The sequence below is a fragment of the Ascochyta rabiei genome, chromosome 17 (assembly GCF_004011695.2).
Source record: "Ascochyta rabiei chromosome 17, complete sequence".
NCBI lineage: Eukaryota > Fungi > Ascomycota > Dothideomycetes > Pleosporales > Didymellaceae > Ascochyta > Ascochyta rabiei.
In genome coordinates this window covers 910,861-922,896 of record NC_082421.1, presented here as the reverse complement: position 1 = coordinate 922,896, position 12,036 = coordinate 910,861, and the positions used below count along the sequence as shown (strand labels likewise).

At 51.4% G+C, this 12,036-nt stretch overlaps 6 protein-coding genes across 7 annotated transcripts; 3 read left to right on the top strand and 3 right to left on the bottom strand.

Annotated features, from left to right (window-relative positions):
• Positions 1–28: 28 nt before the first annotated feature.
• Positions 29–989, bottom strand: EKO05_0009712 (uncharacterized protein; the record flags this gene model as incomplete). Its single annotated transcript, XM_038942736.2, has 2 exons — positions 29–36; positions 110–989. The coding sequence occupies 2 exons, from the start codon at positions 987–989 to the stop codon at positions 29–31; spliced, it is 888 nt and encodes a 295-aa protein (XP_038795091.2).
• A 772-nt stretch (positions 990–1,761) lies between these two features.
• On the top strand, positions 1,762–2,158 carry EKO05_0009711 (uncharacterized protein; the record flags this gene model as incomplete). 2 transcript variants are annotated; one of them, XM_059637600.1, is made up of 2 exons in its annotated part: positions 1,762–1,966; positions 2,022–2,158. In XM_059637600.1, 2 exons carry the CDS (start codon positions 1,762–1,764, stop codon positions 2,156–2,158), a joined length of 342 nt encoding a protein of 113 aa, XP_059493583.1. The 2 variants fall into 2 exon arrangements, with proteins under 2 accessions (XP_059493583.1, XP_059493584.1); XM_059637601.1 differs by having other exon boundaries at positions 1,762–2,158.
• A 1,604-nt stretch (positions 2,159–3,762) lies between these two features.
• EKO05_0009710 (uncharacterized protein) lies at positions 3,763–5,498 on the top strand (the record flags this gene model as incomplete). Its single annotated transcript, XM_038942399.1, has 3 exons — positions 3,763–4,173; positions 4,239–5,258; positions 5,313–5,498. The coding sequence occupies 3 exons, from the start codon at positions 3,763–3,765 to the stop codon at positions 5,496–5,498; spliced, it is 1,617 nt and encodes a 538-aa protein (XP_038795090.1).
• Positions 5,499–5,661: 163 nt separating this feature from the next.
• Positions 5,662–7,251, bottom strand: EKO05_0009709 (uncharacterized protein; the record flags this gene model as incomplete). Its single annotated transcript, XM_038942634.2, has 6 exons — positions 5,662–5,891; positions 5,942–6,077; positions 6,134–6,393; positions 6,448–6,738; positions 6,795–6,890; positions 7,077–7,251. The coding sequence occupies 6 exons, from the start codon at positions 7,249–7,251 to the stop codon at positions 5,662–5,664; spliced, it is 1,188 nt and encodes a 395-aa protein (XP_038795089.2).
• A 334-nt stretch (positions 7,252–7,585) lies between these two features.
• Positions 7,586–8,026, bottom strand: EKO05_0009708 (uncharacterized protein; the record flags this gene model as incomplete). Its single annotated transcript, XM_038942445.1, has 3 exons — positions 7,586–7,789; positions 7,842–7,925; positions 7,982–8,026. The coding sequence occupies 3 exons, from the start codon at positions 8,024–8,026 to the stop codon at positions 7,586–7,588; spliced, it is 333 nt and encodes a 110-aa protein (XP_038795088.1).
• A 571-nt stretch (positions 8,027–8,597) lies between these two features.
• Positions 8,598–10,083, top strand: EKO05_0009707 (uncharacterized protein; the record flags this gene model as incomplete). Its single annotated transcript, XM_038942480.2, has 2 exons — positions 8,598–8,948; positions 8,998–10,083. 2 exons carry the CDS (start codon positions 8,598–8,600, stop codon positions 10,081–10,083), a joined length of 1,437 nt encoding a protein of 478 aa, XP_038795087.2.
• Positions 10,084–12,036: the final 1,953 nt, after the last annotated feature.

Here is a 12,036-nt window from a genome sequence, read left to right as displayed (position 1 = left end):
CCTCCCATCCGCTTCAACAAGCCCTGCGCTACAGGACTCAACTCGTTCATCAGCCTCATTGTCGTCGGCCGACGAGCGGGCGCAAACTCCAAACATTGAAACATCCAACCGTTAAGCTCGTCGCTGTACTGGTAGTTGCAGGAGTCCAGGCTTGCAATACCGCGGTGGACCTGCATCTCTGCATCAAGATTGATCGGGATCACTTGCCTTGGAGCTGTCGCTGCATAGTATCGGTTCCGCGAGGAATAATCTTCCATTGTTCCTCGACTCTCTTTGGCCCTATCCAAACGAGCGGCTCTGTACTCCTTTGCATCCGCAACTGGCTTCTTTCCCGTGGCGAGGAAATGTACGCAAGCACCTAGCGCCCAAATATCTGCCGCCATGGTGTTGATTCTTGGATTTTCGGGGGGCTGCCAATCGAAAGTTCCGCAGTATGATTTCTGATTCTGCTTCTCTTCTTGCCAGACACTTGCACAGCCGAAATCGTGGAGCTTGAAGGACATGTATGTTGTACCAATGTCTACAACCAGCACGTTTTTCGGTTTCATGTCTCGATGAAGTAGAGGATGTCGCCCTTCGCGACCTGGTCCGATACAGTTGTGGATGAACGCCAGAGCTTGTGCCATCTGCAGGAAGAACCGCCATATGAAGCTCTCTGGCACTGGCTTGTGGTTCTTCAGGTCGAACTTTCGCTCCTTCCATACTGCCAAGTCTCCGAGAGGGTAATAATCAAAGAGCGCAATACCGACCTTGGGGTCATCAGATGCAACGCATGTGAGAGCGTGGACAACTCTGTTGCATCTTGGTAGCAAGGCAAGAACACGCGTCTCAAATGGCTTTGGGTCGTTTGCTGAATTAGGCTCGATCTTGAGGACCTTCTTGACGATGAGCTGGGGCCGCGCGCAGTCGCTTCGACTTCTCAGCAAAGAGACCTTCGCATCGAATGCGCGCTCTATCGCCCAGTCTTCCGGGTAGAAGGTGAACGGCATTGGGTGTGATTCACGCCTACGGCGCTTTGCTTTTGGTCCATCGCGGCTCTGATTGGTTGCGGAGTCGATGCGCTTTTTCTGCATTTCCAAAGCTGACAAGCTTTGTGCTGAGGTGGAAGGTTGGCGTATTGACAGTAGTGAAGGCAGTGGAGGAGGTGCCGTAAAAGTAGTAGGAAGGCGCCTGTTCGCCAGGCGAGGTCGTAGGAACGAGGTCTTGCTTTCACCTGTCTTCCAGAGCAGAGTGATAACCTCATGCTCAAGTCCAACTCCCCTCCACGGAAAGCATTCTGTGTGCACGGCACAGTGAGTGCTTTCCCTTAACGCTAGGATTCGAGGTAGTCATGTTTGGTAGCGCTGCAAGAGACGACGACTGAAGCTGGAAGTGGCAGTAACAGACGAAACAAAATCCGAGACAAGATCAAAACACATCTTATCGTAGCAAGGATAGCTCTGCAGATCATCTGCTCTTCTCGCAATCTTACCGCTGCTTGTGAGTGGTATGAATTATGATGAGGTGACATCCCACGGACCACCCCCACGATCTCACCACCAGAATTGAGCAGACAACACCACAACTCTCCTGAGTTTTCGTATCCTTGCGCCGACGTAGTGCCTTTGCGACTCAGCCGCTACGCAGCTGAGCTTCATTTCATATATAAGCAGCTCACTGTGCCGTACTTCTGAATCTTTCCATATTCACATATCAACTTTACTACAACATCTCCACTCAACTACCACAATTACTACAAGCCACACGCACCGCCTCGCTACTATGGCAAGCTCCACAGCACACACCAGCCACCCAACTGGCCACTGTCGCGCCCAGCGTCAAGCTCTAGAGTATTATTCCACCGGTGCATCAACAATCGCAATCCCCGAAACCGTCTTATCAGAAGCACAAGAGTACGACTGGGCAGCCTGCTACAACGAGGTCGAAAGGTGGCATACACCGGAGCCTGAATCGATTCATGAACAAGGCATGTGCGTGCAAGGCTGGTGTTGCCGTGCAGGTGTGCTGATGGTGAATGACAGAAAAGAAGAATGCGACGCCGGTCAGGGTGTACAAGGAGAATGATAAGAGTGAGGGCGCGAAGCTTTGGTGCTTGAAGGCGGAGAAGGATGGGGTGTGTACAGGGTGTGGTGGGAAGAGGTTTGCTGCACGTTCTTGAGGGTTAGATTCGGCCACGCTGGACTGTTCAAGTGCAGTTTGCTGGCGTAGGAGATTGTTTAAAGGGTCTGTGTTGATCATGGTGCTATAGGAGATTTCTGCTAGCGCAGACACTGAAGACCGACCTAAATCGATTCTTTGGAAAGGGCTCTTCCAGTACTTTCTGTCAGTATCACCCTGGGTAACTTTCTCCGGGTCGTACTGGGTCGAGTACCCCTTGTGAGCGTAATTGAGCCTAGCATGAGCGTAGCAGACGGGGAGCGCAATAGGGTGGCGGCTACAATGTTGGTCTAGGTTAAGCCTTCGTTGAAATGAATTATTCGTCCCGACGGTGCGCTATGGGGTCAACAGGTGGGGACTCTTGCACCCGCCGGCCCTCTCGAGGCTGAGATTGAGACGGTGTATACTGGCTCAAACCCCAAGAGGTTAGCATGAGACAGAGGGACGAGCTGTAGATGTACCTACCCGCAAGAAATTCCATTTTTTTGGTGCGGAGACCACAGGAAGAAAGGCATGCACCAAGGAACACGAAAACCAATAGTATGCTTTTCAAAGCTATCTATCGCCTAGCTGTATCTATAATAGTGACTTCCTAGTTAAGGCCAAAGCAGTTCTTTTCATAAAATGACTTCTACAGTGCTTTGTAAGAGGCGCATGCGCGTAGTTCGACTTCTCGCTTGCATCGTAAAGCTGCATACAAACTCAACACCACCACTAAGTCATACAAACTCTATTGTTGTTACGCTAACCTTCCCAACAATATCGCACATGTCATGTTACCCTGCTAATCGTTCTAATGCCGGCATTTTTCTCGATGTCAGCAGGTTAGAAGCCTTCGCCGCTCGGATTGCTTGGCGCCATCCTTTGTCTTCGTCCGAACGGACGGCAAGTTGCTGCCTTCAAGAGATGGTCGTGGATCGACTGCAGACGGTTACTAGCTGCCTGAACTGTGCTAGATACGTTCTGGTAACAGCGGCCCTCTTCTGACCCACATGCAAATTTTCGGCTTCTGATGCACATACACCCACCCGACACAAGACCTCCGAGGGGTCGGACCCTTCCGAATCGCGACCCGCAGGCATCCCGCTAGCCATGGAGTAGACGGCCTGAAGTTCGACCACGACTGTTCTACATGCGCCTCAGACGCGTAACGTCACAGTCCAGTTCTGGAAAATAGTGTTTCGAAAACAACAGAGGCTGACTCCCAAGACTGCGAGACTCCATTCAAGCCAAATGATCAGAAAAGCTCGTGGTAGACTGTCCAATCATGGCGAACGTATGACATGCTCTCCTGACGATTCTTAGGTGAGAAGAGCTGGAGTCAGTAAGGGAATCAGAGGACCAGCTGGCGCGGCGGAAAGAGGGTCCGACGGTGCTAGTGAACCGCTAGACAACGGCGACATGGGGTACGAATGATATGTGCGTGTGCCGCGCGGGACTTAAAACACGACTCGGTCCAGACAGTGTGGCGAACTGGCCCCATTGCAGACAGGCCAGCGAAGACCTCATATCTTCTCGAGACCCCAAGTGTTACTTCAGATAGACCTCTGAATTATCACATCGAACCTACCGAGGTATATCTGACGGTGGACCCTGAATGACGACATGCACAATTCCATACTCCTCGTCCTCTGGGCAGGCGTGTCGTTCGTCCTTTACAAGCTGATTGCAGTCGTCCTTACAGAGCGCCACCACCGCAATGCAGCTGCAAGACTGGGCTGCGAGCCAGCCCATCAATCCAAGATCTTTGATTTCCAGGGCATCCGAAATGTGTCACGAATGATCGCTGCGGACAAGCAGTCGCGGTTTCCTGATTACCTGAAGGCTCGTGTTGATACTGCCTGTGCAGAGGAAGGGAAGACCATCACAACCTTCTACCAGAAGGTGTTGGGCACGAGGTCCGCCTTTACGGTCGACCCAAAGAATATTCAGGCTGTGCTTGCTACACAGTTTAAGGACTTTGGACTAGGCGAGAGAAGGAACGGCAACTTCTCTCCGCTACTTGGACAGGGCATTGTAAGTATTACTGGTCAAACCTAGCTTGGATGACACATCACGGGCCGTACTGACTGGCTCCATAGTTTTCTACTGATGGTGCAGAATGGCAACATGCTCGGAGCTTGCTGCGACCTCAGTTTGCCCGTGAGCAAGTCAGCGACCTTGATCTTGAGGAAGAGCACATCAAGAACCTTATGCGCGTTCTGCCAGCCGGCAAAGATGGCTGGACAGAGATCACTGACATCCAGCCTCTCTTCTTTAGACTGACCATCGACTCTGCTACTGAATTCCTCTTCGGTGAGAGCGTAGACTCGCAACTTGCTGTTCTACCGAACTATACTTCAAGCCGACCGCCCATGGCTGTCAATGAAAAAGACTTCGCCAACTCATTTGACCAATCTCAGGCTGCGGTTGCTATGGCTTCTCGCATGGGCGAACTGTGGTGGATAGCGTTCGATAAGACCTTCAGACAGCATCGCGATATCTGCTGGCAGTTTATTGACCATTACGTACATAAAGCTCTATCTCAGGAGAAGATATCTGAGAAGCGGACGGTTAACGGAAAGCAGAAGTATGTCTTCCTCGACGCACTCGCAGAATCGACACGGGACCCTGTTGAACTTCGGTCCCATATGATCTCGATCCTGCTTGCTGGCCGCGATACAACAGCGTCGCTGCTTTCCTTTGTCTTCATGCTCTTCACAAAACACCCCGAAGTGTACCAAAAACTCCGCACCGTTGTTTTGGAGAACTTCGGCACTTACAACAATCCCCGCAACATCACCTTCGCAACTCTCAAGTCTTGTAACTACATCCAGTGGGTCTTGAACGAGACTCTGCGTCTTTACCCGGTCGTGCCTCTTGACGGTCGCCGTGCCCTTAAGGACACCACTATCCCCACTGGAGGCGGACCGAATGGTACATCACCAGTCTACATACGCAAGGGCCAGCAGGTTGACTACAGTGTGTATGTGATGCATCGACGCAAGGATCTCTGGGGTCAGGACGCCGATGAATTCCGCCCAGATCGATGGGATGGAAGGAAGTCTGGTTGGGAGTACTTGCCATTCAATGGTGGGCCTAGGATCTGTATTGGCCAACAGGTTTGTGTTCCATATACCATCTCAAGTCGCCATGACGATGCTAACTTGCCACAGTTCGCGCTTACTGAAGCTGGCTACGTGCTTGTGCGGTTGGCGCAGCGGTTTGAGGAGATTGTAGGCGTTGGTAACAGCTGGGAGAGCACAGAAGACGGTGGCCAGGGATACGTTAAGACAAAGGTCAGTCTCACTGGATGTCCTGCGGATGGTGTGAAGGTCAGGATGAAGGAGGCAATGGAGTAAGCTCATGCACGTTGTTCTTGGATGTAACGAATTCGTGTATGGTGCAAGCTCGAATTCTTCGTCCTGTCAAGTTTTGCAACAAGTCATAACTGTACACCAAGATTCTATGACATAGCTGTTGTCTGATATCATGAAGTCGTAATGGTCGTTGAGGGCTGCGCTGCTAATTATTTGGCCCAGTGAAGTTGCCAATAAAAACAACCAGAATGGCACAATAGGCTGCTGAGGCGGCAAACATTTCATGCCTCGCAGCCTTAGTCAAGACACTCATAGCAGCACTGAACAACAAAGTGAACACGATGAGTACCCCGACGGCATTGAAGGTGTTGCGTGAGGTGACAGCCGGAGTGTTGCTGTCCATAGCGATGGTGCTCGTCAAATGATACATGGTGACTGATGGGGTCAGTAAATGAACTTCGAGACTGGAATGGGTCTGTACATACTAATCGGAATGACCAGCAAGATGAAGATGACAAAGGTGATGAAGATGTTGACCATCTTGTCGATACGCGAGGCACTGTATAAGGATACATCTGTGTTGACCGTCTTAGCCGCGAGCTCAGGCGTACGGAAGTATTTCTTTGCGTATGTCAGAACCGTTTTGAAAAGGTCGTTATGAGCGGAATTCTACTTACCAAAAGCGGTGGCTGTTTGAGGTTGAAGATTCTCTTCACAGTGCCATCAACCTGCCCTATCAATGTTTCAACACCGCCATCGAACGCTGCTCGTTCACGGCCGGTGCTGATGGAGACAATGTCTTCTTTGCTACGAATGGAGTCCATCTCAGCGTCCATAAGAGGTTTGGTGTTGGTATGATACCGTCGAACACTGCGATAGTCACGGTCGGAGGGTTTTTGAAATGCTTCTAACCTTCGAACATTGATAAGGACTTCGTCTGAATTAATGGTCAGCTTTGAGTTGATGAAACACGACGATGTGCAATTCATACCGTACTCCATCAGCCTACTCTTGATTTCCCGGAGGACGACCCTGCGAGTCCGGAGCTCGTCTTCTCCCTCAGCGTGATCTGTCGCAATCTCTCTAAATCGTGGGCGATCTTCATCTTCATCATGATCGTCCCAGTCGAGCTGATCAAGTTCTTTTTCAAGCTCTGTGATCTCATCTTGAAGATCTAACAGGACGCGAGAGTGTAGATAGCTGTATGAACGGTACAATCCGAAGTTAGAATCGCTTGACTGGAAAGCTGCAAGTCTGGGAAATCCATTGGGACAGTTTTCCACTGCGGGGGGTCGTCAGCTACAGACTTATCATCTCAGACACGCTTTTTATGCTCACAGGTTTTTGTTCTTGTCTCAGTCACATGTTCAGGCTCTGGCACTGACTTGAACGACCCTGTCACACGTCGCAAGAATCCAGGCCGCTTCTCGTCCCCTACTTTGCGATCAGCGTTTATTCAGACCTGAGCATCATCACGCCCTTGAGCGCTGGATTAGTCATGTCGTACACGATTCGACGATGATTCGGATTTTCCACTCCAGATACAGCGCTTGGCTTACGGGAGCTGAAGTATCGCTTGCAGCTGAGCTTGGGCCAGCGTCGAAGGTCAAGACCACATACCGAGCTGTACACCATCTCCAGCTGGTTGACAACCCTCTGGGCTGGACTGCGAAACCTGGAGAGGAATCTCCCCAATCTCAATAATGGCGTCACCTCGCAATGTTGATGTATCCGTTTTGGTCGGAGACACTGGGGTTTGTGGTGGCTTCTCGTCGTTGAATGTGTCTACCGTCATGGTGCGTGATGGGGCCATTTGGTAACGCCGGGAGCGACAACAACCAGCAAAGCAACAACGGAAACAGTGCGCAATCAAGAAGCGAAATGAACTGAAGCAAGGTAATTTCAGGTGTGGCTCAACATCAGATAGTTGTGGCGAGTGAGCCTCTTGTAAAGAAAGTGCAGATTGCAAGAGATGAGAAGAAGGATCTTCGCGCTGGACATGGGACTTCAGGCCCTGTGTGCGCCCTAAACATCGCAGATCATTGGTGGACAAGCCGTCCTCAGCTGCGTAAAGAGCAGTCGACCGGTGAACACTGCCACACGCATTGTCCCACCTAAGCTGCGCCTCACTAAGCACCCGGCTTCAAGTCTCTCTCGCGAACGCCAGCGCCATGCCGGTGCAGCTGGTCTGTGAGACTGTCTTTCAGCTGGTATTCAACCCAGCCTTTCGGGTTGTATATTGCAGCTTGGATAGTAAAAACCCCCTTAACGCGCTGGCCATTTGCAATCGTAGCCATGTGCACCATATCGCCCTTGCTGTATTTTGCCTTCGCCTGTCGATGTATCAGCGTATAGATCTCCACCGTCCGACAGAGAGTTAATCACCATTACGGTCCTCTCCCCTGCATTACCAACACCTGATTTTGTGTCCGGAACCACATGATTCAAGGGCTCTTCTGTGTGCTCATCCTGCGGAGTTCAATCAGCATTATTGGTGGCAATGGTCTCGGCACGGCACGACCGACCTCAATCAATTGAGTGGGCTGGTCTTGGAATTCGTTCGAGGACATCGTATCGCGAGTGTGGAACGAAAAAGTGGTCAATTCTTCTGATCGAAAGCCCTGTAGACGGCGCCCTGCATAGAAGGGCACGGTTAATGATATACAATACTGCCTGCTGTAGGCCCCCTAGGCAGCTGGTAGCTATCGCCCAGATTTACAAGAAGATTTGGCCCCCATCAAAGTGGAGGACGTGCACAGCCGCCTCAATATTTGTGTGATGCCTACCGATGTAAGCTCTCAGCCCCCGCGTAGGAAGGCGTTCAGGCTGCCACTGCCAGGATGAGAACAATCATGACATCGACCAATACTTACCTATCAACATCGTGTTCATATGCAAAATGTAGTGATGATAGGGAGATGGCAAGGCACACTTTTGGCCCCCACCATGCAAGTGGACGGGGGTAGGCGCGCTAAACTAGGCTGAGCGGGGTGACCCGCTGCTAATCGCGAACTGCTCCTGCCGTGTGAGCAAACCCCTCAGACGGGGGCCGTGGGCGAAGCTGACCGGTGTGTCTGGACAGCCGCTGCAAACAACCTCCAGCCTTGATAAGGCATGCAGCTGCTCTAAAGGCTCGACGTTATGGCACTCCATCTGAGTTCATCAGTGCGCATCAAGGAAGCCATGGCCACAGACACAGCTTCTAAGCAGGCCAATCCTCTTGGCAAAAAGGTCATTCATGCTGACATTCAGGTGACGGGAATTGAAGACGCTCCTCAAGCTGGTGAGGAGTCTCCTTCGACAGATAGATCGTTCGAACCGAGTAGTACAAGTCCTGAAGATGACGCCGACAAGCAGCGCGCCGACAATATGCGGGTATGGTGGGACGAGGCCATTGCCAAAAACATGGCCCTTTCCGAGGGCTACTCCCATGTCTCTGTTCTCATCATCAAATGGGACGACGAGCTTGACGAGCTCAAGACAAAGGCAGAGGTATGTTACATATAGTCGATCAAAGACGTCAACGTTGACCAACTTCCAGGCACAAGAGCTCGAGGCTGTATTTCGCGATCGATTTCGATATCACACCGAGACCGTTGAGCTGAACATGAAGGGGAAGCCGCAACTGCAGCTCAAGAGCCGTGTCAGCACATTCATCGAGGAGCATGACGGGCCCAACCATCTTCTCATTGTATACTACACCGGACATGGCGTATATCGTGAAAAAGAGAAATACCTGCAGCTAGCTGCTTGTGTGAATCCTGTCGAAGGAAAGGGATTCCAAAAAGATGCGCATGCGAACTGGGATAAGGTGGAGAAGATCCTGAAATCAGACGATAATGACGCCGACGTCTTAACTATACTGGACACTTGCTACGCTAGCAACATAACAAAATCGGCGAAGCAATCGACAAGGAAGTTCGAGCTGCTCAGTGCGTGCCCGATCGACCAAGTGACTGCAGCTCCTGGTCCGTGGTCGTTTACTCGAGCATTGATTGACAATCTGAAAGAACTCGCAGAAGGATACGGTGACAAGCCATTCTCTACCTTTCATCTGAATCAGCGCATATGCATGGACAAGCGGCGTCTCGACACACCGTCGCACCTCTGGTATAGATTGCCCAACGACCAGCACATCCTGCTTGCGCCATTGAAAACAAAGCCAGAGCACGCTCAACGAAAGCCCGAGTTTGTCCGCGCACCTCGAGGGTACTTGACACTGCAGTTTGCGCTCAGAGATGACACGCTGAACCAAGTACAAATCGAGTATCTGACGAAGAATCTGTCAAGAGCATTCGAGAACAAGCCCTTGATCGGGCTGAGGAGAGTGGACTGGCTCGGCATCCGGCCTACAAAGATTACATCGTTCTTCAACCGGACCACCCTTGCTGTCTATGCGATTACACAGTGGAAACGGTTTTTACACAAGAAGCAGGAGGAGAGACAGTCACGAAGGATGATGGAAGAGGCCACGACGCCGACGGACTCTGTGTTGTCTGCGACGACACGCAAGCGCTCAGGCGATGTGCTTGAAGACCCCCCGGCTACCAAGCGGCGAACCACCGACACTTCGCAGCCCCCTTTATCGCCAGTGTCAAACTCGTCGCGCAGTCATGAAGATTTTTAAGGAGCACAACGCGATGTGCCCGCGCTTTCTTCGGTTTTCCGTTTCTGGTGTTGTCTTTGCAAGAATTTCTAGGATACCCGTAGCCGCGTGCTACTCGAGCGTCGTTTATGAAATATATTACCGTTGTTTGATATCTCTACGCACTCTATCTATTCCGTTTATTCTGCGTGTGGGATCGGATGAAACACTAATCTACTTCGGCAGCACTTTGTTGTTCGCGACTTATGTGAATAGTCTGTGGACACCAGGTGAACGTCCACAGCAATAAAGAGTGAAGGTGAAAGACCTGAAAAGTACAATACGCAATACAAAGGCTGTTTTCTCTGCCGCATCTACACAACCTTGACACCACATGGACTCTACCATCGAATCAGTACCACTTCACTCTACACCGCATGTTATCATGGAAGATTGCGACGACAGTTGGCGCGTATGCTTTGAGCCCGACATTGCCGGCATCATCACCGAAGAACCGCGTTCGATCAACAAGACTGTCATCTCATACCTTTACCCTCACCTTGTGGAAGCATGGGACGCGCAAGTAGCAGAGCAAGAGACCGAAGCCCAACGCATCGAGCAGACATTCCTCGCCTTCATGCGCCGATTCAACGACGACAAGCTAAATGACTTTGCACTACACCCGCCGCAACCAGCCGTCGCGTGCGACCAGCACCTTCTGCCCGGCATGAGCAGACACTGGGGCGAGCTCAGGCCGTGCGCGACTCATCCGCAAGACGACGCGCCCTTCCGCGTGTGTAAAGGCTGTCGCGTCAGCCATCAGATGCAATGGAGTATGTCGTGTGGTTGTGCGTTTATCGCAGCGCGAGGGGCGCGGGTACCACTGTGCGATGAATGCGCTACGAAAGCCGTACGGTCAAACGGCGTTGGTCGTCGAGGCTGCGTCTGCGATACCCAATGGACGTGCTATCGCTGTCGGGAAGTTGAGCTGGTCAGGTTGTATTTGTCGTGGACAGAGAAGCACACAGAGGGGAGATGTGGGGGCTGCAAGGATACGGGAACGCTGGTTGGGCATGTCGATATCTGTCTGGCTTGCCAGGGGTTGCGTGTATACACGGAAATGGATGCGTAGGTGAGTGCGTCAGAGCTTCTTCTTGCTGCCTCATGCGAAGCTGATGCAAGTGGAGCATCATCGTGTTTGACAGTAAGTACCCTGGCTTGTATGTCGGACCAACCGAAGCTGTACAAAGTGATTGGGATGTTTTCCTCGTCTGTCTATTTCTTGGCCTTTGGTATTTGTCTTTGCGTGAACTGGTACTGTTTTGTCATAGCCACGCTTGAAAGACACAATAGGCGATGACACAGTGGCATCGATAAATAATGAAGGGATCTTCGTACAGCTCTACGCTGCTTTGACCGAGGCAACAACATGCCGACATGGGAAGAGTTTGCACTCTACTCCTCGCAACTTTCGCTTGTAACACAACGAGCCCAACTACGCCCGCTTCGCTCCCAAGATAGTGACTGATGTGCACCAAGACTTACAGTTGGCTTGGAGGATCGCGTGTACGGCACGGTCGCGTTCAAGTTGAGTGCCGTCTCGAAGTAAGATATCTGAGAGTGGAGACAAGTCTGTGAGCTCTATCCCATAAATGCCCCAGAAAGCAGGGTCAGGCCAAACAGGGTCCAACGGCTCTTCCATGAATTGAAATCCATGGACTAGGGTTGTATCACTCGTAGCTTCGTGGAATCCATGGGTACCGTCTAGCATGAATTTCGACATGGTGTTCTGTTCATCGATATCGGTATCTTTCAGGAAGCTCTCTCCACTATAGCAAGGTTTGCTGAGTGCAGCCTGAGTGTTACAGTTAACCATATGTGACTGCTGGCTATTTGCTTTCTGCTTTTTGGGCGCTACGCTGCCACACTCGCCTAACTTTTGAACCCTGAACGTGAGGTTTTTATGCATGCGTCCTGCTGGGCTCCAGGAAGCTG